The sequence below is a fragment of the Astatotilapia calliptera genome, chromosome 3, assembly GCF_964374335.1.
Source record: "Astatotilapia calliptera chromosome 3, fAstCal68.1, whole genome shotgun sequence".
Taxonomy (NCBI): domain Eukaryota; kingdom Metazoa; phylum Chordata; class Actinopteri; order Cichliformes; family Cichlidae; genus Astatotilapia; species Astatotilapia calliptera.
Genome location: NC_137424.1, coordinates 33,036,240 through 33,063,602, shown reverse-complemented (window position 1 = coordinate 33,063,602; position 27,363 = coordinate 33,036,240). Strand labels below are relative to the sequence as shown.

The following is a 27,363-nucleotide window of genomic DNA, read 5'->3' as shown; positions in this document are numbered from 1 at the left end:
TGCAAGTGTTCAGAGGACAGAAGAGACAGATGAAATGTCATGTCACTCCTGAAAACCCAAATACAACAGACTATAAGACCCACTAAAAGTCTCGTTAGGCTACAGTTTGGTAGCCTATTAAGAATAAATTAATGACATATGTGATGTTTTGCATAACTGTACCCCACTAGCATGAACGTTGTGTATGTTGTGCTATCATAAACCCACACTGTATACTCATTAATACATTAAAAACAGATAAAACATATAAAATGTTTAAACTGAGATGGGATAAGGCAACAAAAGGAACATCTTGCAACTAATTAGATTCATTGGCAGCAGCTCACTGACATTACTGGGTGTAAAATGAGCATCTTAGAGAGACAGTTTCTCAGAAATGAACATGGGCAAAAGAAAAATGCATCTAGTGGTTATTTCAGCAAAGCAATGTTAAGCAGTATACTGCATCTAATACAACTGCATGTCTTCACAGTAGAAGAGTCTGGGTTCAGAAGTGGCCTGTCTGCAGTCCAGACCTTTCACCAATTGAAAACATTTGATGCATCATCAAACGAAAAACATAAAGAAGACCGACTGTTGAACAGCTACAATACTATTGGACAGCATTCGTCTACTTAGTCCAGCAGCTGGTCTACTTAGTTTATAGCTGTAAATGGATTGTTATTCACAGAAGATGGGCTACAACACAGTCTGTGTCCCAGATGTGTTACTGCCATTAAATTATAAACAAGCGAATATTTTTTCAGTTTAAACATTAACTTGTTTTCTGTGTTTTAATGTGAATAAAATCATTGTATTTTGCTCTATTTATATTTTACCCAGCATCCAAACATCTAAAATAACTGCTTGTTATGTGATTGTAATTGCATGTTACTTCCCAACCTCTGTGCTTCGATAAATTATTTTCAATTCTTTCACAAGGTCTCTGCTTAATTAAATACACTTAGCGCTGCCGACTGCTCCGAAGCTAAGTTTGGAAAAGATTGTATCAAATGCCGGTTAAGTGTAGCATACAATTACATTTTTCTGCTAAAAGTGCACAAGATTGCAAGTGTGTGTGGGCAAAGCAGCCTGCACTGCGTGGGCTGACCTGTAGATGTTGCTGTTAAGGGCTTCAGGCAAACAAGCGCTGACATTCAATTCGTAATTCATGATCAAAGCATGTACTGGATAGCGCACAGCTCACACAAACTCCTCTTTGATAACACTTATATAACTGATGTCTTTTTCTCAGTAGAATGATATTTTTGGTAAACTTTTATAAGACTTCTTCACTTCAAACAACATTAAATATTGACCTTAAAACATACGGAATTTCTAGGAAATGAGTCCTCAAACATTAACTCTTGATTAATTATATTCACAAGAAATCTAGTGAATATAATTCATCTACTAGGTCCCAGAGTCAGCGACATAAACCCCCCTGTACGATAAGGTTATTTCACTGATTTCCCACCTGCTGGCACTGTCTTCCAGGGAGGCATGAAGTTCTTTTAGGCGCATGCTGGCCATGTCACTGAGAAGCTGAGTGAACTTGGTTTGCCACTCATTACAGTGCTGCACCAAGGAAGACTTGAGCGGTGAACAGTCCAGCATGACAAACTGGATGTTAAGCACCGTCTCTTCTTGTTGAACACTGCTGGCCTTCTCTGAGTACCTGGAAGTCAAGACGTGATAAAATATTGCAGAAAAAAAACTTTGTGGACGACTCAAGAGAACAACGTTAAATATTTAGATTATATTTCACAGTACCTTTGTATATCTGCATCAAAAGAAGACAGTGGTAGGTTAAGTCTCTGGTAGCGTTGTATAATGGAATCCTTATTCATCTCCCAGATGTCCCTGTATTTGTCCCAGTTTTTTAAATGAGATTGCAATTGGCTGGCATTGGCTGTCATCCCTGAGGCAATTGCAGCCTGAATCTTTTTTATCCCCTCATCTTGCCCTGGTGGATCAAACAGCATCAGAGTTAAAGGATAGAATTACAGACATGGTGACATATATGTTTATACTGTATTTTTATGTTTTAAAAAAATGTTCTGACCTATAATGATGTGTATGGGATCCTTCTGGGACTCTTGGTTGGAGAGAAGTTCTTGGAGTCGTTTAAATTCTGAGATGAGACTGATGAGCTGAGGCATAACATTCACAACCTGAGCAAGCTTTCTGAGAGTTGGGGAAAACGCTACCTGTTAAAAGAGACCCACATACTCATGTTTTAAACTGTTAACATATATGGACATGTCCCTTCACAATGTCAACAAATCAATATCAATGACTGAACCGGATTAAAACAGGTATCTAGTACCTTTGGAGCCATTTGTGGAGCTGCACTGTGGAGGGTAACGAGGACTTTAAACAGGGGGCTGGGTGTAGTCTTGCTGTCACCGTTGATCGCTCTGGATAGCTTCTTCAAGGAGTTTTTGATGTTACTGTTGAAAGCTTCTTCTATCATATGATCCACCCTCTCTATGTAGTTCACCCAGTGCTCCTGGACCTTAAAAACCATTTCACAATTTTAACATACAAAATACTGCAATAGAAACTAATATTATTATTATTATTATGGCAGATGAACAGAGGACATACCTCAGGTCCATCATCTGCCAAGATGTCATAGATCCGGGTCATGATATTGACAATATCCTGGTGTGCTGAGCGAAGTATTTGGAGAATGTTCTGCAGGTGAGCCTTCTGGTCATCCTCAAACTCCAGATTCCTAAATGAAAAGAATTGAATTAAATAAATAATACTTTACATTGAATTTATTTTATGTATTTATTAGACAGACTTGTAATGTAATGAAAATGAGTTGTTAAATCAGTTCTTACCTGTACACAGTTTTTCCATCCAGTTTAACCAGAAGTGCTTCACTAATCTGATGACAGTGTTTGAAGATGGACTGACTGGACACTTTGTAATTATCAATTATCACATGGAGCTGAAAGTAAGAGGACAGTAGAGGGAAGAAGACAAGTGAAGCTGCTAAGTAAGACTCATCCACAGAGGTTTATTACAGGTTCAAAAAAATACGCTACAGATAAGGAAAATGTGATTGTTGCTAGTTTAGTTACTGTTGTCACCAGTCTGAGGCTCAAAAGAAAAATATCTGTAAGTGGTGAACTGCAATCTTACAACCTTGTCAACATGCAGGAGACAGTCACGGATGAAGATGTTAGAAGCTCCTTTAGACAACCACAGGAGTTTGGTCAGACCCGGCTGGATCTTCTTATCAATGAAACGTATTCTCTCCCGAAAAAGACCCAACTCCTCAGGAGAGAGCATTTCTGTGATCCTGGGACCCACAGATAAATATGTTTTTCTACTGACTGAATAATATCTGAACAGGCAGGATTATCAAATACAGCATGTACATCTTTCTCTGTGCTTGTAGGTGTGTAAATGTGCGAAATTATGAATCCATTTTAAAGTCTTACAAGTGTTGATCAGTATTGGTGTCACGCGTTTCATTTTGTATAAAAGTGTAAGCACACAGGACCTTTAATTTAAGTGATTTTCTTTAGCTCACTGATTAATAATCTTCTTATAGTGCTCACAATTACAAGGATGTTAATTCACAAGACGTGTTCACAACACAAAAACTGGTCAAGCTCTCCAGATGAATGGTGATGCTGTGTAATGCTGCAAGCGAGTGTTCCAAGTCAGACCTGTTATACTCGCGGACCAGCAGCAGTACTTGCTGCCTCAGGCCTCTGAGGTCATCTCTGTCCTGGTAAATGTCAGATACACTCTGGGGGATCTCAAACTTTAGTCGATCCCAGCACTGGATCTCAGAGAACAGATTCAACAGGTCGCTAGACAAAAAAGATACAAAATAACAATACAGAGTAAGTACATTAAAATGTAAAGTTGTACGTAAATCTCTGGAGACCCCTGGGAAATTATACACTTTAATGACTGTTTTAAGCTAAAACATTAAGTACACTGCCTCCAGTAAACAGCTATCTTGTTGGAAACATTTCAAGTATAACTTCTGCAGTAGGGGAGACCGGGGATAGTTGTAACGTGGGTCAGTTGTAACACTTCCAATTTCTCCAATCAGGGCTAAGTTTCAAATGATGTGACTCATCCTGTGCATGCCCAACTCAGTTCTGCTATCACATGTGAAAAATCAGCACATTTTGTCAAACACAGACAATTTAACACGAAAAAAAGTAATTTGTATGCCAAAAAGTAAGTTTTTCTACTTTATTTCAATTTCTAATAGCATTATCTGCTTTGCAGTTAAACTCATCAAACTTAAATTATGTTATTTGTATGTCTATGGGGATATATTCTGTGTAGGTCTTTAGTGCTAATGTTTTAGCCGTTGGCTGTAATGTTAGCTAGTTCATGGCTATAGGAGTCTGGGTCAGTTGTAACAGCAACAGTCTGGGTTAGTTGTAACAATAATGCAGATATTACAACTTACCACAGTATTACTTTAACTTATATTAAACAAGTTGGGGCAACGACATCAGCAGAGAGAGGTTCACTGGTCGCATTTGTATATGTGGTTAATGCCATTGGCAACACAATTCCTCCACTGTTTGTGTTCCCACACATACATTATGCAGACCTCTGTGTCAGAGATGGACCAGTAGGAAGTACTGGTAGTGGAAATAAGTCAGGATGGATGCAAGAAACAGATTTCCTCATCTTTCTGAAGCACTTTGCAAACCACAGGATAAAAAGTAATGGAATTGCGATGCTGGTGAACAACAACAACAACTACATTTTTTCAGCTTCATTGTTATGTTCAAAATTGGTGCAAGAGTTGTAGGTTATAATGCCCACTGAGCCAATGAGGCCAAACTCAAGGAAGACCAACCAAAATTAATGAAATATTCAGTTGCAGAAAATTCCATAATTTGTCTTTTTTGGGGGGTTGGAATATGTTCAAAAGCTAGATTTCTGCATTCTGTCACACACACACACAGCTACATAAATGGATGTAAGTGCATTCATGTGTTGAATAAACAAAGATTACATGTTAATGTTTTGTTAGTATCCTTATTTCATTGTGTTACATTTTACCCCAGGATATGTTACAACTAACCCAGACTATGGGGTTAATTTTAACATTTCACTCTTTGTGTTTGAGACCATACCATAGAAATGCGTAATTGTGCTGCAGAGAAAATAGCTGCACTATTTAATAGCCGAGACATGTAAATACTTTGCATTACATTTTGAATCCACTACCTTAAAAGAGCTCCGAGTTACAGACAGAAATGTCAAAAATGTTACAACTATCCCCGGTCTCCCCTACATTTATATAAAAACGGCACATGTACACATTTGTGTGTTTGTATTCATGCCCAAATGTTTGGTCTTTGCATGAATCTATTGTGTAAGAGCACATTTGTGTATTCACCTAACAGTAAAGTGTACAGGGAGTGCAGAATTATTAGGCAAATGAGTATTTTGTCCACATCATCCTCTTCATGCATGTTGTCTTACTCCAAGCTGTATAGGCTCGAAAGCTTACTACCAATTAAGCATATTAGGTGATGTGCATCTCTGTAATGAGAAGGGGTGTGGTCTAATGACATCAACACCCTATATCAGGTGTGCATAATTATTAGGCAACGTCCTTTCCTTTGGCAAAATGGGTCAAAAGAAGGACTTGACAGGCTCAGAAAAGTCAAAAATAGTGAGATATCTTGCAGAGGGATGCAGCAGTCTCAAAATTGCAAAGCTTCTGAAGCGTGATCATCGAACAATCAAGCGTTTCATTCAAAATAGTCAACAGGGTCGCAAGAAGCGTGTGGAAAAACCAAGGCGCCAAATAACTGCCCATGAACTGAGAAAAGTCAAGCGTGCAGCTGCCAAGATGCCACTTGCCACCAGTTTGGCCATATTTCAGAGCTGCAACATCACTGGAGTGCCCAAGAGCACAAGGTGTGCAATACTCAGAGACATGGCCAAGGTAAGAAAGGCTGAAAGACGACCACCACTGAACAAGACACACAAGCTGAAACGTCAAGACTGGGCCAAGAAATATCTCAAGACTGATTTTTCTAAGGTTTTATGGACTGATGAAATGAGAGTGAGTCTTGATGGGCCAGATGGATGGGCCCGTGGCTGGATTGGTAAAGGGCAGAGAGCTCCAGTCCGACTCAGACGCCAGCAAGGTGGAGGTGGAGTACTGGTTTGGGCTGGTATCATCAAAGATGAGCTTGTGGGGCCTTTTCGGGTTGAGGATGGAGTCAAGCTCAACTCTCAGTCCTACTGCCAGTTTCTGGAAGACACCTTCTTCAAGCAGTGGTACAGGAAGAAGTCTGCATCCTTCAAGAAAAACATGATTTTCATGCAGGACAATGTTCCATCACACGCGTCCAAGTACTCCACAGCGTGGCTGGCAAGAAAGGGTATAAAAGAAGAAAAACTAATGACATGGCCTCCTTGTTCACCTGATCTGAACCCCATTGAGAACCTGTGGTCCATCATCAAATGTGAGATTTACAAGGAGGGAAAACAGTACACCTCTCTGAACAGTGTCTGGGAGGCTGTGGTTGCTGCTGGTGAACGTTGATGTTGATGGTGAACAGATCAAAACACTGACAGAATCCATGGATGGCAGGCTTTTGAGTGTCCTTGCAAAGAAAGGTGGCTATATTGGCCGCTGTTTTGTTTTTGTTTTGTTTTTGAATGTCAGAAATGTATATTTGTGAATGTGGAGATGTTATATTGGTTTCACTGGTAAAAATCAATAATTGAAATGGGTATATGTTTGTTTTTTGTTAAGTTGCCTAATAACTATGCACAGTAATAGTCACCTGCACACACAGATATCCCCCTAAAATAGCTAAAACTAAAAACAAACTAAAAACTACTTCCAAAAACATTCAGCTTTGATATTAATGAGTTTTTTGGGTTCATTGAGAACATGATTGTTGTTCAGTAATAAAATTATTCCTCAAAAATACAACTTGCCTAATAATTCTGCACTCCCTGTATTTACCATCAGTTATAGTGCATCTAGGTTTATTACACAGAGTTTAGCATGTAAGCTTTGTACCTCTTGTGTTTAAGTCATGTGTGCTCGTGTTGTTTGACCCACTTGTCAAAGTTGATGTGCAGCTTCTTGTCCTTGCAGCGCACCATGAGTGGCTGCTCCAGGCGTTTGAGATACTGCACATCCAACTTCTGAGTCCATTCACTGAAGTTCTTCCTCACAATCTCATCCAGAATTTGCATAGTTTGACCACAGGTGGTAAGTAACTCCTTGCAGGTCTGAGAATCCAGTATTAAGTGGGCCTTCTGAAGCACCTGGAGGCAAAGGAAAGCAAACAGAGTAGAGGAGATGGAAGTAAGGTTGGTTAGTGATTGCAGAAAGCAATAATTGTGTACTAAAAATCAAAGGTCTTTCTTGTTGTCTAAACGCCTCACCTCCATGAATCTCTCTAACTGATGTCTTTGGGCCATCACCCAGTAGACCTGGCCTGCTTTCCGGGGCATATGATCAGGGTAAAACATTGAGGTCTGGTTCAGCTCTTTGTTTCCGATTTTAAGCTCTTTGTAAAAGATATTGAAGGTTTCCTCCAGCTTCTCTTCTACAGTGCGCTTAATGGACTGTGATGGAAGAATTCAAAGATACATGTTATGATGGTAACAGAAAAAAATAGGGCAAAGAGAAAAGTTTAGCTGTAATGAAAACAGAAAAATAGCATTTGATTGATCATTGCACTGAATGAAATCTGTAATTGGAACAAATCTGAAGGTCTCTAGTACAACAAAAGCAAACTATTCACCCATGTGTGCAACTGCTTTTACTCTAACAAACACACAAACTTGAGCACAGCAATTTATTCACCCCGTTATCATGGCAAAGTGTGTAATACGCTGCTCCATCGTGTCTTTGGACACATGTGCAGAAGTTGCAGTCACAGCAGGGTTTTGCCATGATACTGGGTTGATTTATTAGAATTAGCAACGCAGGACCAGATATTAACCTGTAACATTTAATTAAAAACAAATGAAAATGTGTTACATTGTTTAATACAAATTTAGCCAATGATAAAACTTGTGTAACTGTTTCTGTGAATGTCTTTGTGAAAGCGTACCTTGCGAGCGAACAAAGGCGTAAAGACGTCAAGGAGCCGAATTCCTTCCTCAACTGTGTTCCCTGTCGTAAACACTGAACCAATCAGGCCCTGAATCTTCATCTCCAGATCTTTTACAAACGCACAAAACCTGTACACATGCATACACACACCAAAACATGTCTACAAGCCAAAATACTTAATGAATTTAGCAAAAGCATGCTAACAGAAGTGTAGACACGCATACTAACACTGATATCCGCAGAGACGCATTAATGTAGAGGAGAAGTTAAAATCGTGTAGGGATGTATTAACATAATGAGCATCCAGAGGTAAGATCAGAAAAACAGCTTTTATATTTGTTCACCTTCTGCCAAACCACTCATTTGGGTTGCATAGGTTCTGGTGCTCCCTTTATTTAACTGCCCGTGGCTCCCCACAAACAACAATTATATTTTATAAACATGAAAAAACCCTTTCAAACTATTATATTCCACATTCATTTGATTATTTTAAAACAAACAAAGCTTAACCTGTTGAATTCATTGCACCATGTGGTATCCTTGACATCAAGTATGCCCTTGTCAACAGAGCGTAGTTTTTCCAGGCTGCGATGGAAGTCGCTTTCATTCTTCAGGAGGGTGCCAGTAAACCCTGGTCCCTTGCAACCACCTAAGCATGGCAGAGCCCTCTGCTGACCATCCTCCCAGCGGGCAAACTGATGCTGGCAGTCACATATCTGTGAGCAGACAAGAGAAGCTAATAATCTCATATCAAACAACATATATATCTATCCCACACAAGGGATTTTCTGAAATTATATTGGAGGTGATCACCTGCTGACTCATAAGACTACCTATAAAGTTGTCAACAATAAAGGCCACCTTACTCACACAAATGAACAAACTGTCACTATAATACTGTTTAAGAAATTGTATTTAAATAGAAACAAAATTTCTTTTCAGTTTTTGTTCTGGGTGTTTTGTCATTAGTCTCCATTTTACAGGAGCCCAAGCTGCTTTTATAGAAGAGTTCTGTCTACAGAAGAGCTACTGAAAGAGTAGGATAGCACAAGGTGGGTGCCATTTTTTCCTTTCTTTTTTGAAACATGTCTTTTTAGTATTGTTCCTTTGCTCATGATGGTTAACCTGATAATTGTGATTCAGTATGCAGTGTTACTTGTTCTGTGCTACCGAGAGAAAATATTTACCTCAATTAGGTCTCTGAGCCTCTGAACATATGACTCAATCACCACGATAAACGTTGTTTTGTCCAGGACCCAGCCTTTTCGGGAATACCTGATGTGAATGAAAAAGGATAAAGATAAAGGAAAAGGCTAGAACAACGGAGCAAAGAGAGCAAAGAGAAACAGAAAAAAAGGCAGAAAATGGGCTTGGATGACTGGAGGTTGGTGGGCAACACTAAAAATGAAATGGTTTTTCATTTTATAATATATCTTTAGAGGTTATAAATAGGACGAGTGAAGTTTATCAATTGTGAAATCTTTAAAAAGAAAAAGTACACTGTATATATCAGTGGTCCCCAACATTTTTTGCACCACGGTCCGGCCTTTAAGGTGTCGTAGATGAATACAACAACATAAAACCAGTACTGGTACCAAAAAAAGAAGATTTATTCATAACACACAGGAAAATAACCAGGGAATCTGAGTAAATGATAAAAACATTAAAAAAATAGTGCTAAAAAACGATAACAACCCTGAAAACCATAAACTTCACACCTGAGCCTCAACTCTTGCGGCTCGGTACCAAACGACTCACGGACTCATGGAAAAAGTCTGGAAACTGTGTAAAATGTAAATAAAACAGTATTCAAGGTCTTGTACATCTCAAAAATCTACATTTTAATCACAATAGAACAGAATAACAGATGTTTAAACTGAGAATGTGTTTCATTTAAAGAACAACATTCATTTTGAATTTGATAGCAACACGTGTCTAAAAAGTTCGGATGGGGTCATGTTTGCCACTGTGTAGCTCTCCTCTTCTTTTAACAACAGTCTGTAAGCATCTGTGAACTGAGGAGAACAGCTGCTGGACATTCATGTCCGATAGAGGATTCTAGCTGCTCTACATCTTCTTTGTTCTTCTTTGTCATATTTTTCTTTCAAGATGCGCCAAACGTTTTGGTTGGTGAAAGGTCTGAACTTCTACTGCGAAGCCACGATGTTGTAATAGATGCAGGATGTGGTTTGTCTTACTGAAATATGCGAGGCCTTCCCTGACAAAGACACCATCTGGATGGGAGCATGTATGCTGCTCTAAAACTTGTGTATTCCTTTCAGCACTGATGGTGTCTTTCCAGATGTGCAAGCTACCAATTCCATAGGCACCACGCACCATCAGGCTTTTGAACTGAGCACTGATAACCAGATGATACCTCTCTCCTCTTTAGTGCAGGGGATGTGGTGTCTTTCCAAAAAGAATTTTAAATTTGGATTCGTCTGACCACAGAACAGTTTTCCACTTTGCCTCAGTCCATCTTAAATGAGCTTTGGCCCAGAGAAGATGGCATTTCTGCATCATGTTCACATGTGGCTTCTTCTTTGCACGGTAGAGCTTTAATCTGCACTTGTGGATGGCATGGTTAACTGTGTTTACATACAGTCATTTCTGGAAGCATTCCTGATTCTATGTAGTGATTTTCATGACAGAAACATGCATGTTGCTGTTTTTTTGTTTGTTTGTTTTCTTTAATGCAGATCCCCAAGTGCCCAAAGACACAGGCTTAATATTGATTTTTAGCCTTGTCCTTTGTGCACAGAGTTTTTTTCCACATCCTCTGAATCTTTTGATTATATTATGTAGTTGGCAAGATATTCCAAGTCTTTGCAGTTTGACCTGGAGAAACATTATTCTGAAACTGTTTCACATTTGATAGTTTTTTTGTTCTTTGTGTATTTTATGTTCAATATAGGTATTTGTTGTGCCTGAAAATGAACAAATAAATGAATGAATGAATGAATGAATGAACCTCTGACCACCAAACTGCCTCTCTAAGATACTCAATCACTTTACTGACTGACTGTTATCCGTTAACTTAATTAACTACAAAATGTTCCTCCAGCTTTTTGGAATTCAGCTTTTATTTCAAGGTTGAGAACAAAATACAAGAAGATCTGAGGTGATGATCACTGTAACCAACATGGCTGAACTTATTTAAGTAAATATGAACCTAAATATGAATTTAGGTTCAAGTTCAGACTAACTATATACAACATATTTAGGAATTTAAAACAATCAAGAAAACTCTGTTTTGTATTTCTATGCATGTAAAATTTCTCCTACTTGTGATGAATTTTTGAGGCACGGAGGTAAACTTCCTTCCAGATCAGGCAACACTGCATGCAGTCGCTGAGGATTTGTTTGCTAGATAACACGTAGCCTTCAAAAATCCTGTCCAGACAGATCCTTTGAGAGCACAGACGGATGATCTCATTAGTCATCTGCAACACAGGGACATATAGTTTAAGTATTTGGCAGCTGAGCTTTTTCTTGCTCTTATTAACTTATTATAAGGAGAACAAAGAAAGCATCGCCCGTCTGCTACTTGTTAAATTACCCCAGTCACAGGTCATTACCCTGCAGCCTTCAAGATTTACAAATTATATGAATTATATTAACCAGACAAAGTGAATCTGAGCAAAAAAAAAAAAAAAGTAATGCAAGCATGCTAACTCAAAACATAATAATTTTATAATTATTATAATTTATCCCTCTGCTTGTGGAGCTGTCATTTTAAATGTAAAAATAAGTCGTGCAATGAAAATGATCAGATATTTTATTTGGTCCATTGACTTGCTAGATATCAGAACTCTGATGTCTACATATTCAAAACGGGTGCTCATGGTCTCTCTGATGATGATGATGGTGATGATGATGAGCACCAGCATGTGAGAAAAAGAAGGCACAACAACAGAAAATAATACAGCTTAAAAAGGTGCTCCTAGAAAAACATTTTATCACAAAATGAAAATATGTGATAAGTAAATAACAGAACAATGTATAACACAGTCAGCTGCCTTTCAAGTGATTCTCTTGGCCCACAGATGGACTTCAGTTTTAGGTTTATTTAAATAAAGCTGATATAGTTTATATAGCTTCTATTGTAGCTATGATGAAAAACAACCAGTATGAGCACTCCACATTTGATATATATTGTATGACAAGTTAGATACAATCCACCAAATCTACAATGAAAGTACCAGAGCTTTTATATAAACACTGTTTTTCATTTTGATATTTAGGATATTACACAGTACAAGCCAGAGATAATAGATAAAAATTAGCCGAAAGTGTTATGTTAATGAGCACTGACCTGTCAAAATAAAATCCATAAAATGAACTGTATCATGAAAAGGACACTGGTTTAAGTCTAATGTTGAAATCTAGCGAGAGTTTAACATTTCAGGTACCTGGCGGAAGAAGTTGACGATCCTCTCACTGGTATTGTAGTGGGGGGAGTTGATCCAGATGATTCGAATGAGACTGACAATGTGTTTAAACTTGGAAGCAATTTGACTTGGTTTAAGCTGCTCAAGCTCTTCGCAAGGCTCCTTCAATATGGACAAGAAGGTCAGATTTGACTGGGCCTGAAGAGAACAATCCTGGGCAGAACACACACACAAAGTCAAGGTGAAATGAATGATTACTACTATTATTTCAGTCACATTCACCAAAGCTTTCACGTTCACATATTGAGGCCTTCCAGCTAGACTGCAACATACGAAGCACAACACTTTGTGCTTATGATGCTATTTGTTTTGTAAATAAAATGTTGACATTATTTGGATTAAATCTTTATTATAAGCTGACTTTGCGCAGATTTACCTGTATTTCATGGGCCAGCTGACAGAAGCGCTGTACATACAGAGACTTTGCAACCTGGAGGATGTTCTGGATGTGCTTGACCCCTGGCTTCTGTAGCTGCCGGCTGATGTTCAACAGCTGGGTAGAGCGAGTCTTCCAGAAGGATATCTCCCGCAGTGGACCACAGCTGTCTCTCATGTTCACAATGTCTTGCGCATTTAGTAGCTCCTTGATTTGATCAGTCCAGTGGATCATTACAACTAAAACATGTAGAACATGTGAATGGAGGACACAGGAAATTAAGGTAGGAACAAACAATATAGAAAAGACACATAATAAGTAGACATAAACTAGTGGTGTTATGCTATAACTACTAAGCATGACTACAGAAATGTCATGGATATGAGAATGCAACAGAGTTCTGAACATAGATGATGGAAATAGAAAGAAGCAGCCAAAAACATGAACAGGTGCAAATTTTGTAAGATGGACCTTGAATGAAATAAAATCACTGGAGAGCCTGAGACAGAAAGCTCATGGTGCAGTTTCAATGTTGTCTTCAGTATAAAGTCAGAGAACAGACATTTGTAAGTGTGAGCCTTTTAACCCATACCCTTCAGAGACACATGGAAACCAAAAGCAACCCTTGTCAGCTGCATGCAGATGCATACAAATAGCGCCGCTAGCTTACTTTCCATTCTCTGTATCAGCTTCCTGTCCTTGCTGGCCTCCTCAGCACTGCACTGCAGGCCTTCCATTGGGATGTAGAGAACAGTGTTCCCAAACTTCCTATGTACATCATCTGTTCAAAAAGAAAATAAAATTACACCACATGTGTAATGCTCATATGTGACCATCAACTACTCACGGCATCAACTGAAGTCATCTGACAAGTTCCATTCTTTTCATCCTTCCTACCTATAGTCCTGTTACACAGCACAATCTGCACGCAGAGGCCCATAAAATACCTTTCCCTCCATTTAAAGAAATACTGTATGCATACTATAAATAGACAATTCACAGTCACAGGGGAGCTTGATTGAATCACTTCTGTTTAACAATGCTCACCAGCCAGTGGGGTTGAGCTTGAATGATTTTGCAGGAATATTGGGAGACATATCCAAGAAAAGCTAAGCTTGCCTTCCGTATTTATCATCAAGAGTACAAGGCACTGGTACAAACGTACATTATACTATGTAAGCCTAAAGTCAAACTGGAAAGCAGCAAAAAGTCGGAAGTAAAAGATACGTGTGATTTTCACTGCCTATATTAAGGATTTGCAGATTGGAAGCATAAACAAGCGGGGGTGGGGGGGACATATTTGTAGAAGCAGAACTACTTCTGTTAAGTAAGATGAGGAAAAATACTTCAAAGGAAGTTGACAAAACTGCCTGTGTAGACTCTTCTTTAATGAGCCCTAAAGAGTCTCAATGACAAATCATAGTGCGAAAAGCAAAGCTAAATAACTTGAAAGAAGTCAAATAAACCGTATAATGTGAGACTAAGTGTTGAAAGAGTGAAATGCCTGTTTCTTTTTAAAAAAAAAAATTTACCCACCTGTAAGGCTGGCGAGATATAAGTGCATGTGTTTGGTATAGCTGTCCTTGATGCTCTGCTCCCTGTAGGCACTAATGGCAACTGGGGGGGCGTGCAAACAGGTCATGTCTTGAAGCAGCCTCTGGATGGGGTTGCCTCGCACCGTGCCAAACTGTATGGCTGTATCAAACGTTTCTAGTGTGATTATGGCTTCTGGCACACGGACAAAATAGGACAACTGCCCTACCACCTCTCCCTATGAAGATAAATATTCAGATGCAGTGGTGAAAGAGACAGAAAAAGAAGGCAAAGGGGGCGACAGAATTAACAAACAAAACATTAGGCACTTTTATATTTTCCCCTCAAACATTACAAGACCAGTAAAATCAACTGAAATAAATCACCATACACAATGCTGAGAGGAAAGAGTGTTGTACCAGTAAGGGCATCGAGTACTCCACCCGAAGTCCAACCTTGGTGTCCAGGTAGACTACCATGGTTGTGATAGAGGCGTCTTCAATGAACTGATCCACAGCTTTCTCATTCTCCTCTGTCCATGATTCTTCGGTTACACCAGAAATAGCCACACAGTCGATGAACAACTTAGATGATAGTGAGATGAAAGGATGAGTATGTGTAGAGGAGTGGGGAGGAAAAGTTGATTAATAATTGCCACAACTCGTTAAGGTGGAAGAAAAAGTTGAATTTCTAAATCACAGTCACCTGACGAATAGCCTTAGAGTATTCCTCTTCCATTTCTTCTTTTTTCCGTCAAGCTTTCTGTTCTTTCTCTATGGCTGTGAAAGATTAAGGACACGAATATACGACACAGGCTAGTGCAGCAGTGAATTGAAGCATCAAGTTTAAAACACACACACACACACACGCACACACACATGTATATAGTTTAGTAAACCATTATGATTAAGTTACTGTAGCATGAGTGTTACAGACTAGCTTACCACATACTAGTTTAGGCAGTTGGTAAAGTTTTAGCGACGTCGTTACCTTTGGAGAGAAGTCTTCGGCAGCAAAAATATTTACTTCACCTTTCTATTTAAACCCTCCGACATGACAGCTGTAACCCGGTAAAAAAAACACACCAAAACATTTCCGTGAGGTCATTGTGACCGAACTTAAATCGGTAATTACACAAATGTTCGTCTATCTGGTCCTTCCTGTCCCTTTACAGTGAACCATGTGTGTGCTCGTCACCTTGGAAACCTTTGGTTGCCAGGGGAACCCACGTGGACTGGGGCTGAGCGCGGCAGACACGTGAGCGATATTGTTGGCAATACTGTTTTTGTTTTTTCCTTCCACAGTATATACAACTACAAATGCGTTTTTCTGGGGTTGTTGGAAGATTTATTTTGTAATTGTAAAATTTGTAATTTTTTCTACATCCTGTATGATCAGAAGCGTATTGCCAGTGCACATGGGCGCTTTCATATATTCAAGATTCAAGAGCTTTATTGTTTATATATAGTAAACGTGCACACAGGTGTTGGTAATCATATTAATTCTGTGCCTAAATGAAATAAAACCTTGAATCGTTTAATTACTAATATGTGTTTTTCTACCTCGTTGGTGGAAAATATGGCGTCAAATCCGACCAACAACATGATTTTGTAAAATAAAAGTTCAGAGAAGGAAGATGTACATACTGGACTTTGACTGTATTTTCTCCTTAAGAATAAATGAAGTAAGTAAAAGATAAACTACTCAATGACCGAAGATGAGATTTTATTTATTTATTGTTTCGCCTTAGGTATTCTGTTAAATTTCTGGAATGCATAATTTATTGACAAACCAGTATGAACCAGTATGAATGAATGAGCCAGTAAATGAATAAACAAACCTTTTCCACGGATTAACAGAATATTTCTGTTTTTAGGAACAAAGTCCAAGTGATCTGCTCATACTAAAAACTTGTGTAGTGTAATATAAGAGAGTAAAAAAGTGACAAAATTTACATGGGTGAAGGTGTACTGATGTTGTAGCGATAGTGAGATTAAGAAGATTATATACGATTTAAAAGTGAAAAAGATTTCTAACAATAACGTCACTTTATGTAAGGCATATTAGCTGCAGAATGTTTAGTATTTGTATATTGTTAAACACTTATTTTTTTCTCTTAGATTTGAAACTTACTTAGACCTTAATGAAGTCCACAGTAAAGAACAATAGTTCAAATTTGGAATAAGCCTGACTTCATTTAAATTCTACATACTGTCGAATGTGCCCCATACACCTTTCACCACTGAACAATGGACTGTATGTGCACAGTCACAATAAGCTTTGTCTGATATGAGGCAAAGGAAGCCTGTGTTTGGTCTTTGAGGGCGACAATCCTTAAATCTGAATACAACCTTGAACTCAGACTCCTCTCATTACAGGATTATTCATCCTCCCAGCTTACTTTCTTCAGGGTCCCTTCTCTTGTTTTTATTTTCCTCCCTTTCAGTCCTTTCCAGTGGGGAAGTCTGGGCTTTCTCTTCGTCTCTCACCCGAATGAACAACTCCAAACATCTTGTCTCTGAAGCGTCATTAGAATTCATTTGTTTGAATAGGTTAGTTTCTCCTTCAGTCACTGCCTCCTTCAGTTTGGGAAAAAGACCTCTTTGTATAAAATTAATTACTTCAACTTGATTAACTGAATCGTTTGCACGTGTGCTAACCTGGGTATTTGTCACATTTCTATCCGAACATGAGCCTATGAAGTCACGGAGAGATGTAATTAGTGCAGACCAGAAATGAATGAATTAAGCTTTTATGCAGATAGTTTTGTGAATTTGTCATGTCTGCATTGGTAAATACCGCCTCTTCCAGGAAATAACCATGTGCTCACGCTCTTCAGTTATACAAACTTGTACTTACTTTGGGCAATACAGGGGACAAATGACTCATACTGCTACCCTTCAGGGGCACCACAGCTGGTTGTGTGCTGAATACTTTTGTTCTCAAATCAATCAGGCTTGTAAATACTCTCCTTGCCCTTGACTTTACCCTTTATGTGAAACTGCAACTTACTTAGAACTTTTGGCATGGCCAGAATCCCCCAAGCACCTACCTATGTGCTAGAATCTAACAGTAGACATCACAGGTTAGCCTGCCAGCATTTTAATATAACTACTGGGCTATTTCTAGTTTCTGCTACAACATGCACTAAATTTTACACATGTAAGAGCTGCAGTATTAACCATCAGATAATTGCTTAACTTCCACTCGGGGCTTGCTCAGAATAGAAATGTGCCACTCAAAAAACTTCAAATTCTTAATGCATTTACAATTTCAGACCCTGGTGTGTCTAGGTAATATTAAACCCGAGCCATTAACAAATGAAAGCATCCCTCTGTGCCTCATATATATAAAAAATGACCAGTAACAGAGCTGATCCTGTTTCCCTGGTCAATTATGTCTGCCAGCCCAACCCTGGATAAATGTCCAGCCTTCACTGAGGTTGTAGGGAGTCGCTGACAGATGGAAACAAATGCATACGTGTGGATTAGGCAGATGAAAGCCCCTATGCCTGCCATACAGACCGAACCTACAGTGGATGTGTCATATGAACACTAAACACGCACACACACTACACCCTTGTGTAGAACCCAGCTAGAAAATTGCCAGAGACGCAGAGAGGCAGGCCACAATTAAAGCCATGAGTCTGTGAGCTCAGATCTAATGACAGGCTGCCAGGACAAGGAGGGCTGGAGAAGTGAGGGATGGGAGGATAAATAGGACACGGAGTCTATGATGGGCTGTTTACATCAGATAAGGCCAGAAAATATACAGCATTAGTTTGAAAAATGAGAAAAGACGTGAGTGCAGAGCAGCACAGATATGAAGAAATTTAAAAATGATAACGGGAAAAAAAGAGTTTTCTAGCTTACAATTGGTCAGTTTAATAGAGAAGCTCAACTGGGTAGCAGCAACCTTGATAACAATTCAGTATTTCAGTGAAGACAGCACACATACATGCAGAGCGATGCGCATGTAGTACAATGAGCTCAGGGCCTTTTTAGGAAAGTGAGCAGGCCTTGGAAGGTTTACTTTGCTTATTACTCTGCGATTTGTTCACAGACACTGGCTTTGTTCAGCCGCAGAGGGTTGAGGTGCGCTCCGCTGAACAGGGACTCAAAAGTATACACAGGTAGGTGCAACTCAAACAAACACACATCTGAATGTATGCTTTCTTGTACTTGCATAGCCAGGAAAAAATCTGACCCATGAATTTAAACGCATACTCCCCTGACCAACCCCTGCTCGGTCAACACACACACACACACACACACACACACACACACACACACACACACACACACACACACACACACACACACTCTCTCTCCCTTTATAGTGAGAATCTTTTCCAGCCCCTTGACCCGGGCTGACGGCACCCTGCACTCTCTCTCCCCACTGTAAAGAGAGGTCCAGTGATAATGAAGCCAGAGATCCATCACTCTGTGTGTGTGTGAGTGAGAATGATGGGAACAATGAGTTTCTATCTGTGCAGCCACGCAGAGTGATGGATAAATATACCTTTAATAACAGACCAGTGATTCAGTACAAAGACAGGCAGCTGTTTGTTTGGCTGAATGGAGAAGAAATCACAGCAGATCAAAATCCCACAGAACAGTATACAAGGAGGAGATCGTATTAAAGAATAACTCTATTTATGTGAATAACAAACACTGATTAGCAGCCTGAATTTGGTAATAAAACACTGATCAGGTAGCTAATGTTAAAAATGTAAAAAAACAAAAGATTTACTTGTAAATGTAGCTTTCATCGTGACTTTTTCCACCCAAAATTGTTTGTTTTATTCAAGGCTCATTCTCCAAAGAGCAGCTGTTTCGATATTATTGACACAAACACTTCAGGGAGAAACTGAAGAAGCGGCATAAATTGATAATTATATGTTGGGAAAGAATGAATGAGGACATAAAAGCAGTAGCAGTAGCCTTGAAAAATATAGGCTGAGAGGATGATGTTGCTGGCATGTGTGTACTGTGCATGTTTGTGTGTGTGGGCCTGGCACCGTAGTGCTTCCTGAGTTTCACAGATGCAGTGAAAGGACTCTTCCAAACTGAATGACATCACCTCTAAGTTTGACAAATGCAGCGAAAGGACTTTTGAAAACTGCATGACATCACCGCTAAGCCTTTGGCCATTTTCTTCAGCTCCACAGGAGACGAAAAAAAAAAGACCCGCAAACACAGTTTCAGTTGACAATCTGTCATCATAACCCCCACTTAAAGTGGAAATTTTGCTGTCGCCCTGTCTAATCTGGATCTTCTGAAATTGCACAGTGATTTATTTTTTGCTTTTTTAAGAATAATGAAAAAAAAAAATGTTAAAGAAGCAACAGGACTGATGGTCTGTGCCGCTCTGTTAGCTGTTTTCAGAGACGCGTTCGCAAATAGATTACCGATGTTGTCTGCCTTGACAACACTCACACACCCACAGGAAGACTTGCCAGGAAAAAAACAGCAAGCAACCCTTATCAACACACTGAGACCCAAGCAAAAGCAAATCCACTGCAAATTGAGCAACTCAAAAGTAAATCACACCTATTAAAAACCCCCATAAAAACATCTTTTCATCTGAAGGATCTTCAGTTCTTTTTATTATTCCATTTCTTTTAATAAAATGTACATTGCAAAAACGTGTAGAATACTAAAATTATTAAACAAATACATCCTAAGTAATTAAAACTTTTATTTTTTCATGCAGTCACACCAGTTGGCTGCCTTTCCCTGAGTCCTGTTGGGTTGGAGGTTTCTTCCTGTTACAAGGGAGTTTTTCCTTCCCACTGTTGCCCAGTGCTTACTCAAAGTGGGTTGTTTTATTGTCAGGGTTTTCTCTATAGCGTCTTTATCTTACGATATAAATCTCCTTTAGGTGATTGTTGTTGTGATTTGGTGCTTTTCTAAATAAAACTGAACTGTGTTGAGCTGCAAACTAATAATCATTTGCCACATTCGCGCTCTTGTTGGGTATTCTTAGCATGTTACAGATAAAACTGCGCAGTACACTCAACGCTTTAATCACATCTTGACAGCTGGATCAAGTGCAAACACACTGCAGACTGCAGTTCTGTAAATGAGAAATTGCATTTTATCTGCTCTGCCACTAGAATGGACCCAGTCTTAAATCATCTGAGAGTGGCTGGTTAGAAATGTTGGACATGAAACGAGTGGACACGAGTGCCTGTGTGTATTTGTGTAAGTGATTAAATGAAAAAAAAGAAAAGACAAAAAAAAAAAGCAAGGACTAAGTGTTCCTGTCACTGTTGATCAGGGTGCCGCTGTGTCTATATTTTCCAGGATGAAATGCTCCGAGGAGCCACTTGGTGGTGCTGGCACTCTGCGGCCGTGAGGAGCTTCTGCAAGGAGACGAAATGGCCTCTGTCAGCTCCAAGTGCAGCTGTGTCCTTCCTCAAAAAAACAAATGGGTTTTACGTCTGAACCCAAACACGTACTTTAATTTATCTGAAGCAAAGCAGCGTGCTTTGAAATAAATGGTAGCACCTTTATTATTGCGTAGGTTGAGGTTAAAGGTGCTGTTCATAATTCTAGTTTTCACATTTGAGCTCTGTTAACTGCCTCGAGAAGACACTTTATAGCATCAGGTAACGTTTTGCCCATATTGAATAAACAGTGTGGCACAGGCTCTCTTAAAGTAGGGCTGCTTTATCACAGCATCACATGACTCCCGTGGATCGTAAATAAACTGATTGTAAATAATCACTTCCTCTTTTATTTTGAAATTACTCATCTGTTGAATTGATTTTGGTTCTACTTCTGCCCTTTTGTTTCTGCATCCTGTTTTCAGCCTGTACCCTCTAAGCGTCTGTGTTTGATTTTTGGGTCTGGGACTTTGACCCTGCCTTTTGCGTGCTCCTTTTGTTGTTTTGTTGTTGCTGTTTACTTGTGTGTGACCCCTGCTTCATTGATCAAAACTGTGATTACAGACCTTTACTGTGAGTGCTGTGTGATCCTTGCTTTTAAGTCCGCTCTCGATTCAAGTTATTGAAGACGTCCGTTCCAGTCATCTGTGACAAGACCTTATTAGGGACCTCTGCTATGAGATAGTCCAGTGGATCCCTGGGATTCTCCACACATAGGTGCAGACTGAGCAGACTCTCACTCACCTGGGAGGCATCAAGACGAGGATCCTAAGCGACTGATTTCGAAATGCGAGACAGCATGCCAAGGGCAAGCGAAACAGTTCTTCAGCAGAGTGTAGACTAAAGTGGTAAATATAGAAGTGGTGAGAAAGACATTTCAACAAAGGCCATAAGAAGGCTTCAGTCTCATGTATCTGAGTGAGATTGTCACTATCCATTAGTCTAATTGGCCTTTACTCTGACAGGGTATGAAATGACCTTTCTGCTTGAGTTAAGCCTTTATTTGTGCTTTAGAGCAGATTACTGACAAGGAAACATCAGCCGTGCATTAATTCCATTGAGTCATCACCATCACAACTAAAATCACTACTCCACTGTATCATTCGCTGGGTTTCAGCATTAGCTTATCTACTGTTTACATGGCATTCCATCTAATCTTGCGTGTGGCAATAACTCATAGTTTCCTTCATGTTGCAAAGTTTTTTTATCATGAACTGTTTTTCAAACCAGTCTGTGCAAACTTATTCTAAGGAAAGATGCTGTTTTTAAAGTATGATATGAGGGTCATATTCATTTATTTTGGTTTACACACGCTTAAGGGGGCAGGTAGAAACTTTTTGCTCTGGAGATACTTTTGTTAGGACCATTCTGAGTTTAAGTATTCATGCTTCTGTGTACATTTTGTTATGGTTATGGGCTGTCTTTTTTGGTTCTGACAAATGCAACACAGCATGAGCAAATAACCTAAAGTTATCTGGGCATTTCAAATTTGCTGGTCTGGGTGGTAGAGATGAAGTAAAATGTGAAGTTTATGTGTCATGTTTGAGCTTGTCTAGCTCAGAAATCTATGACAGACACGGAGGTCAACCAATTGTTGATCTTGCTTTATTTATGTGTGGTTAAATTACAGTGATATAAACAGAACAGTGCATGCGCTGCTCTGTCTTTTCATCTCTGCATCGTCTTCAAGGAAGAATTAAATTAACAACAGCAATAGATATCAAACAAAAACCCTCTGCCAAAATGATCCCTAATGAATCTTTATTAGGCTACATCAAAACCTTTAAGGGTGTTTCATACAAGCACTGATATGATATATAGCCTACATTTGAAATCAGACATAAATCTCATCGCAATACATTTACCCTCTAACAATCAATACCTCCAACTGGAGAATAAACCAAAACTGTGTGTTGCTCTGCATCGATAGTGAAGCGCTCCGGGTGATGAAACAAGGTTTAATAAACATACTAGATGAATGAGTTTTTTAAAAAAAGAGGTTCTTCATTTTAACTAAATAATACCATCTCTTTCCACCAAACCTTCGACTCCTACCAACATAAATACTAATTAGATGGTACAAGCATGCAAGTACACCATGGCAATAGCTATTAAGAGCAATATAAACACTCTGTTGTCTGTCCAGACTTGCCCTTTTTCCCTATTAAAGGAAAAACAGAGCTAAAGCATACAACAATGGGGCCTAGTAGGAAATGAACCGAGGACACTGCAGTTACAGTACAAAGTGCGAGCATCAAGTTTCCCATAAAAGAAAAACCTGCTTATCTGCTTTAAATGTGACAAAAGTCAGGTAAGTATGGTGGGTGGTGAAGGAAAATTCTGTTGGTGTGGCCGAAACTCTGCCTTAGATGTCACTGTGCAAAATATCGGCACAAAGCCAATGAAGTTGAGTCAGGATCTAACTAGAAGTGCACAGGAATAATATAAAATGCAGAAAGTGCAGGTATATAGAATGAAAGTGCTGCTGCATGGTTGAGGCTAGCATTTAGCACAATACAGTTTGTTTTATACATATTACAAAAACCACAGTTTGTTGTATTTGCTATATACATTAGATCGGATCCTTAGGTGCACAGCGAGAGGAACTTGGTGTAATTTTAGAGTTTTTTATGCTCAAATGTCATAGCATGTCTCAGAAGTACAAGGCCACCAGATGTCCTGATGGTTCTTTTGTGGGTTTTGTGCTATGCAATGTTTTCTTTTGTAGGTACTAGCTTTACTAGCTCGGTGATAGAATAGGTCTGGTCCTCGATATTCCATATATCACATATATTCTTTTGCACACGCCACAGCCATTTTAAGGGCAATGGATCATCATGCATTCAATGTGGTGAAAATCAAACTGGACTAAAAAGACTAAAATGTACTACTGGTGGCCAACTGTTATATATCTAAGTCAAAAGGGGGGGGGGGGGGGGGTAAATATGGAGGGATGAAAATGAATCAAAGGAAAGACAATAAAGATCGACTTCCCCAAACAAACAAATTGCTTGATGTATGACAGTGACATTTCCCTAGTTACAGAAAGGCGTGTCTGATAAGCAACAAACCACAGAAAGTGACAGTCAAGTCTCCACTGGTATAATAAATAGCTGCAAATCATGCTGATGAGCACGAGAGAGCTGGGAAACAGTGGGTCGATACTGGGAGTGAAAGATTCATCTGAACAAACCAAATCAATCAAATATTCACAGATGACACTTGAGCCAAAAAGAAAAAAAAAACACTTGTGAAAGAAGAAAAATGCTATTAAGCAGCAAAACAAATCACAGAGAGGCAGGCAGGAAGATGGAGCAAAGATGATGGTGCTGTACTGTTCTTGACGCCCTCTTCTATCATGTTCCTGGCAACTGAGGCCTGGCACTGGCCCACAGAGGAAAGACTCAAGTGCTTGCTCGTGTCAAAAGGCCTCAGCCAGTTCCATCAGCGCGCCCATGGGGTCCACTCCAAGAGACACAACAAAGATCAGAGCAGTCCTAGCGCTGGAGAATAGAGTCAACAAAGACAGAGAACGAAAGTGAGGACGGATGAGCCAACACAATGTAACTAAGTGTAACTGACAGTTACCCTTTGATGGTATTTTGTGAAATCGTGTGTTTTCAAGTGCGCCTCAATCCAAGTGAACTAGACAAGTGACGCGCAAAACAAATAACTAAACCTCTACAGAGTACTTTAGCACTGCGTCAGTGTCTGGTACACATTTTAGCCTGAAAAGTCAAACCAAAAAAACAAAAAAAGACAGCTACGGTGGAGAGCGTGGGTGGACGGCCTGAACCATAAGCAGAGAGAAAAAGAGAGACAACCACATGGATAGAGTGATGGTGTAGAACAAGACAGAAGAAGCAACGGGGATTGATGAGATAACAGCTGACACTCACAGCTTGTAGAGCGGTGGAGAGCAGGCAGCTCCACAAAGAAAACACTGAGGTTGTTAACAATGAAGAAGATGATGCACAAGGACATGCAGTTCAGATACTGGGAGCGCACCGTCAACACCTTCAACAGCTTATTAGAGCTACGAAATCAGCTGTTAAGAGCGTCTTCGAACAAGATGTAAAGGAAGAGAAGTGCAAGCAAGAAAGTACGTGACGAGAGAGTGAATGCACAGGATGAGGAAGTTGGGTCTTAACGTATGTTTATAAAGGAGAAACTTTAGTCAAACTTGCTAAGTTAATACAAGTCTCAAATCATGGGCCCACATCATTATCTAAAGTAGACTAGATAAACACCAGATTCTAATCCAGGCTGAAGGGAAAAGAAAAAAAATCCTCCTGTGATCACGTTAATATTGAACTCGGCTTTGTCGAATCTAATTCGCTCTGATAGAATAAAGCAACGGAAGCTGAGTGACAGATATCCACAAACCCACACACTCTCTTGCTCTCTTTAGCGAAGCCGCCATGAACAGATCCTCAGCTGTCAGAAAAAGAAAAAGGATAAGACAAGTATTGATCATCACAAGAGCACACACTGAAGGGGACTGTTTTTCTTAATCAAATACAGAAAGTGTACAGTTGTTCTCAACCCTCGGCGTCATGTTTCAGCGAAACCTTGAAACTTTTCTGCGTATGGCAGGAAAAATGTGATGAAAACACCGAAATTGCACACGCTGGCTTTCACAAAAAAACATCCGCCCTCACACCTGTCTTCACTTCAACTTTATTGATACGAGTGGAGGAGAGTATTCGCATGGAGCTAAAATGAAAAACTCCAACAGCACACAGAAAAGTGAAGGTTTCATTGTTGTTGCTCGAAGGAAGTGGATGAAAATGCAAAAGTTGGACAGACTTTGCCGAGGCTGGTCGTCCACCTGAACTCCTTCATCAAGCTTCTAACAATTTTAGCAGTTCCATGATTTTTTTTTTTAATGACGAGACCAAACAAACAACACATGGATCATAGAGTACAAAGCTTGTCTCAGTCATATTGAGAAATTCACCAGATATAAAGGTAGTCATGGGAATGCTATCTTTGAACGGCTGTGAAAGAGACTGTGCAACTGAATGGGCCGTCTTTGAGGGAAACATTAACTTCCACTTTTCAGTGGGCTGCCTTTTGGGGCTTTAAGTGTGTTCCAAGCCTTTGAAAATGAAAGACTTGTCCTGTTGGCTTATCTCAAATCAAATACAACAAAGACAAGATGTCTGTGTTTGTTGTGTTCTTTCTTACAAGTCTTCCTCCTGCTGAGGAAGAAGCTGGAGTCATCTGTGTTGGCACACATCTGGAGGCTTAAGAGCAGCTTATTGAGTTCAAACACAATACTGCACGTGTACTTGAAGATGCACACAAACACACCTAGCTTCAGTAATGGACAAGAATCACAATAAGCCACTGCATAGACTACTACATGTCTACATAATACACAGTATAAAACATGGATGTAGCCATTGTGACGACACCCATTAGTTAGGCTCTGCTTTAAGCGTTTTCGATGGTACCGTGTTGGTTTTTTGAGGCCAGGCGTTATTTCATATGCTTAATTTTCAGCTAACACTAGCAAGCTTGATTAGCAAGCTGCATAGTAGTACAGGTCCAATGCTGTGACACATATATTGGGCCAAAGACTGCACACTTGATTCAGTCATGTCACAGTGTATCTGATGTCTCTGTGTTAGTGTTTTTACTTAATAACACTGGTCCAGGACCAACATTGAAACTGATGTCATAGCTTTGCAATGTGGGGGGAAAAGGGAAAAGACAAACCTTAAAACTCTTTTGCTAGTTTTTAAACGTGGTAGCTACCTTCTTGGTTAATGCTGAATAAATGCTCAGACAACTACTGGTCAGTTGCAATATTGATCCTGGCCCAACATTATTATTTGAGATAATAATTATTATTATTGAGATGCAGGAAGAACACTAATACAGGGATATCAGATTGTCCCTCCTGTCACAGTCAGTAGAGCTGGAGACTCAAGGCTGCTCTGCTAGCTAAGCTAACTAATGTTAGCTAGCTAATGTAAAGTAAACATTTAAGTGTCTCACCCCACACAGTTAATGCCAGACTAGCAGCATGTAGTTATTTAAAATGATATTTAACTGCTATTTTCTGCCTCACTGACCACTATCTTGCTTTTTCTCCTCTTCTTTGTTTTCTTCTTTCCTTTTCATTCCCAGAATGATAACTGCTCTTTAGTTTCTCTGAGTAGCTTGTTGTTATTGGGTTTGTTTAAACTGAATCATGCACGCAACTGGCATCCGGAGTGACCAGTCATGTGGGGCCCCCTGAGGGTGGTAGGGTCTCTCTTACTGTAACTAAAAAAACACTCCTGCAGTTTGCCAGACCACATGGGTTCCTCATTGACCTGTGGCCTCAAGCAGTTGTCTGCCTTGCCTGGTGGCAAACAGTACGTTTGATTTGTGCTAAGGACCAATAAAACACCTTTCAGAACTGAAGCACAAACTTCAAGGATGATCTATAACATGCAGTAATCCTAAATATTGGGCAGACCATTTATTAAAAATGTCTAAAAAAAAAAGGCACCAACAGCAAACACATGATAAAGAGCTTCAGTTTAAT

At 39.5% G+C, this 27,363-nt stretch overlaps 1 protein-coding gene across 1 annotated transcript in view; it reads right to left on the bottom strand.

Moving 5' to 3' along the window:
- dnah2 (dynein, axonemal, heavy chain 2) overlaps positions 1 to 15,618 on the bottom strand; it is a 62,470-nt gene extending 46,852 nt beyond the window's left edge. Inside the window, exons 1-21 of the mRNA XM_026161647.2 lie at positions 15,422 to 15,618; positions 15,137 to 15,210; positions 14,851 to 15,015; positions 14,435 to 14,669; positions 13,569 to 13,679; positions 12,899 to 13,137; positions 12,484 to 12,675; positions 11,357 to 11,514; positions 9,259 to 9,346; positions 8,582 to 8,787; positions 8,070 to 8,199; positions 7,396 to 7,578; positions 7,067 to 7,275; positions 3,669 to 3,815; positions 3,139 to 3,295; positions 2,832 to 2,941; positions 2,590 to 2,719; positions 2,309 to 2,497; positions 2,045 to 2,189; positions 1,753 to 1,945; positions 1,457 to 1,657 (exon numbers count right to left, since the gene is read on the bottom strand). Coding sequence (XP_026017432.2) covers positions 1,457 to 1,657; positions 1,753 to 1,945; positions 2,045 to 2,189; positions 2,309 to 2,497; positions 2,590 to 2,719; positions 2,832 to 2,941; positions 3,139 to 3,295; positions 3,669 to 3,815; positions 7,067 to 7,275; positions 7,396 to 7,578; positions 8,070 to 8,199; positions 8,582 to 8,787; positions 9,259 to 9,346; positions 11,357 to 11,514; positions 12,484 to 12,675; positions 12,899 to 13,137; positions 13,569 to 13,679; positions 14,435 to 14,669; positions 14,851 to 15,015; positions 15,137 to 15,169 — 3,221 coding nt within the window. The 5' untranslated portion in view covers positions 15,170 to 15,210; positions 15,422 to 15,618. The remainder of the gene's footprint in view (positions 1 to 1,456; positions 1,658 to 1,752; positions 1,946 to 2,044; positions 2,190 to 2,308; positions 2,498 to 2,589; positions 2,720 to 2,831; positions 2,942 to 3,138; positions 3,296 to 3,668; positions 3,816 to 7,066; positions 7,276 to 7,395; positions 7,579 to 8,069; positions 8,200 to 8,581; positions 8,788 to 9,258; positions 9,347 to 11,356; positions 11,515 to 12,483; positions 12,676 to 12,898; positions 13,138 to 13,568; positions 13,680 to 14,434; positions 14,670 to 14,850; positions 15,016 to 15,136; positions 15,211 to 15,421) is intronic.
- Positions 15,619 to 27,363: the final 11,745 nt, after the last annotated feature.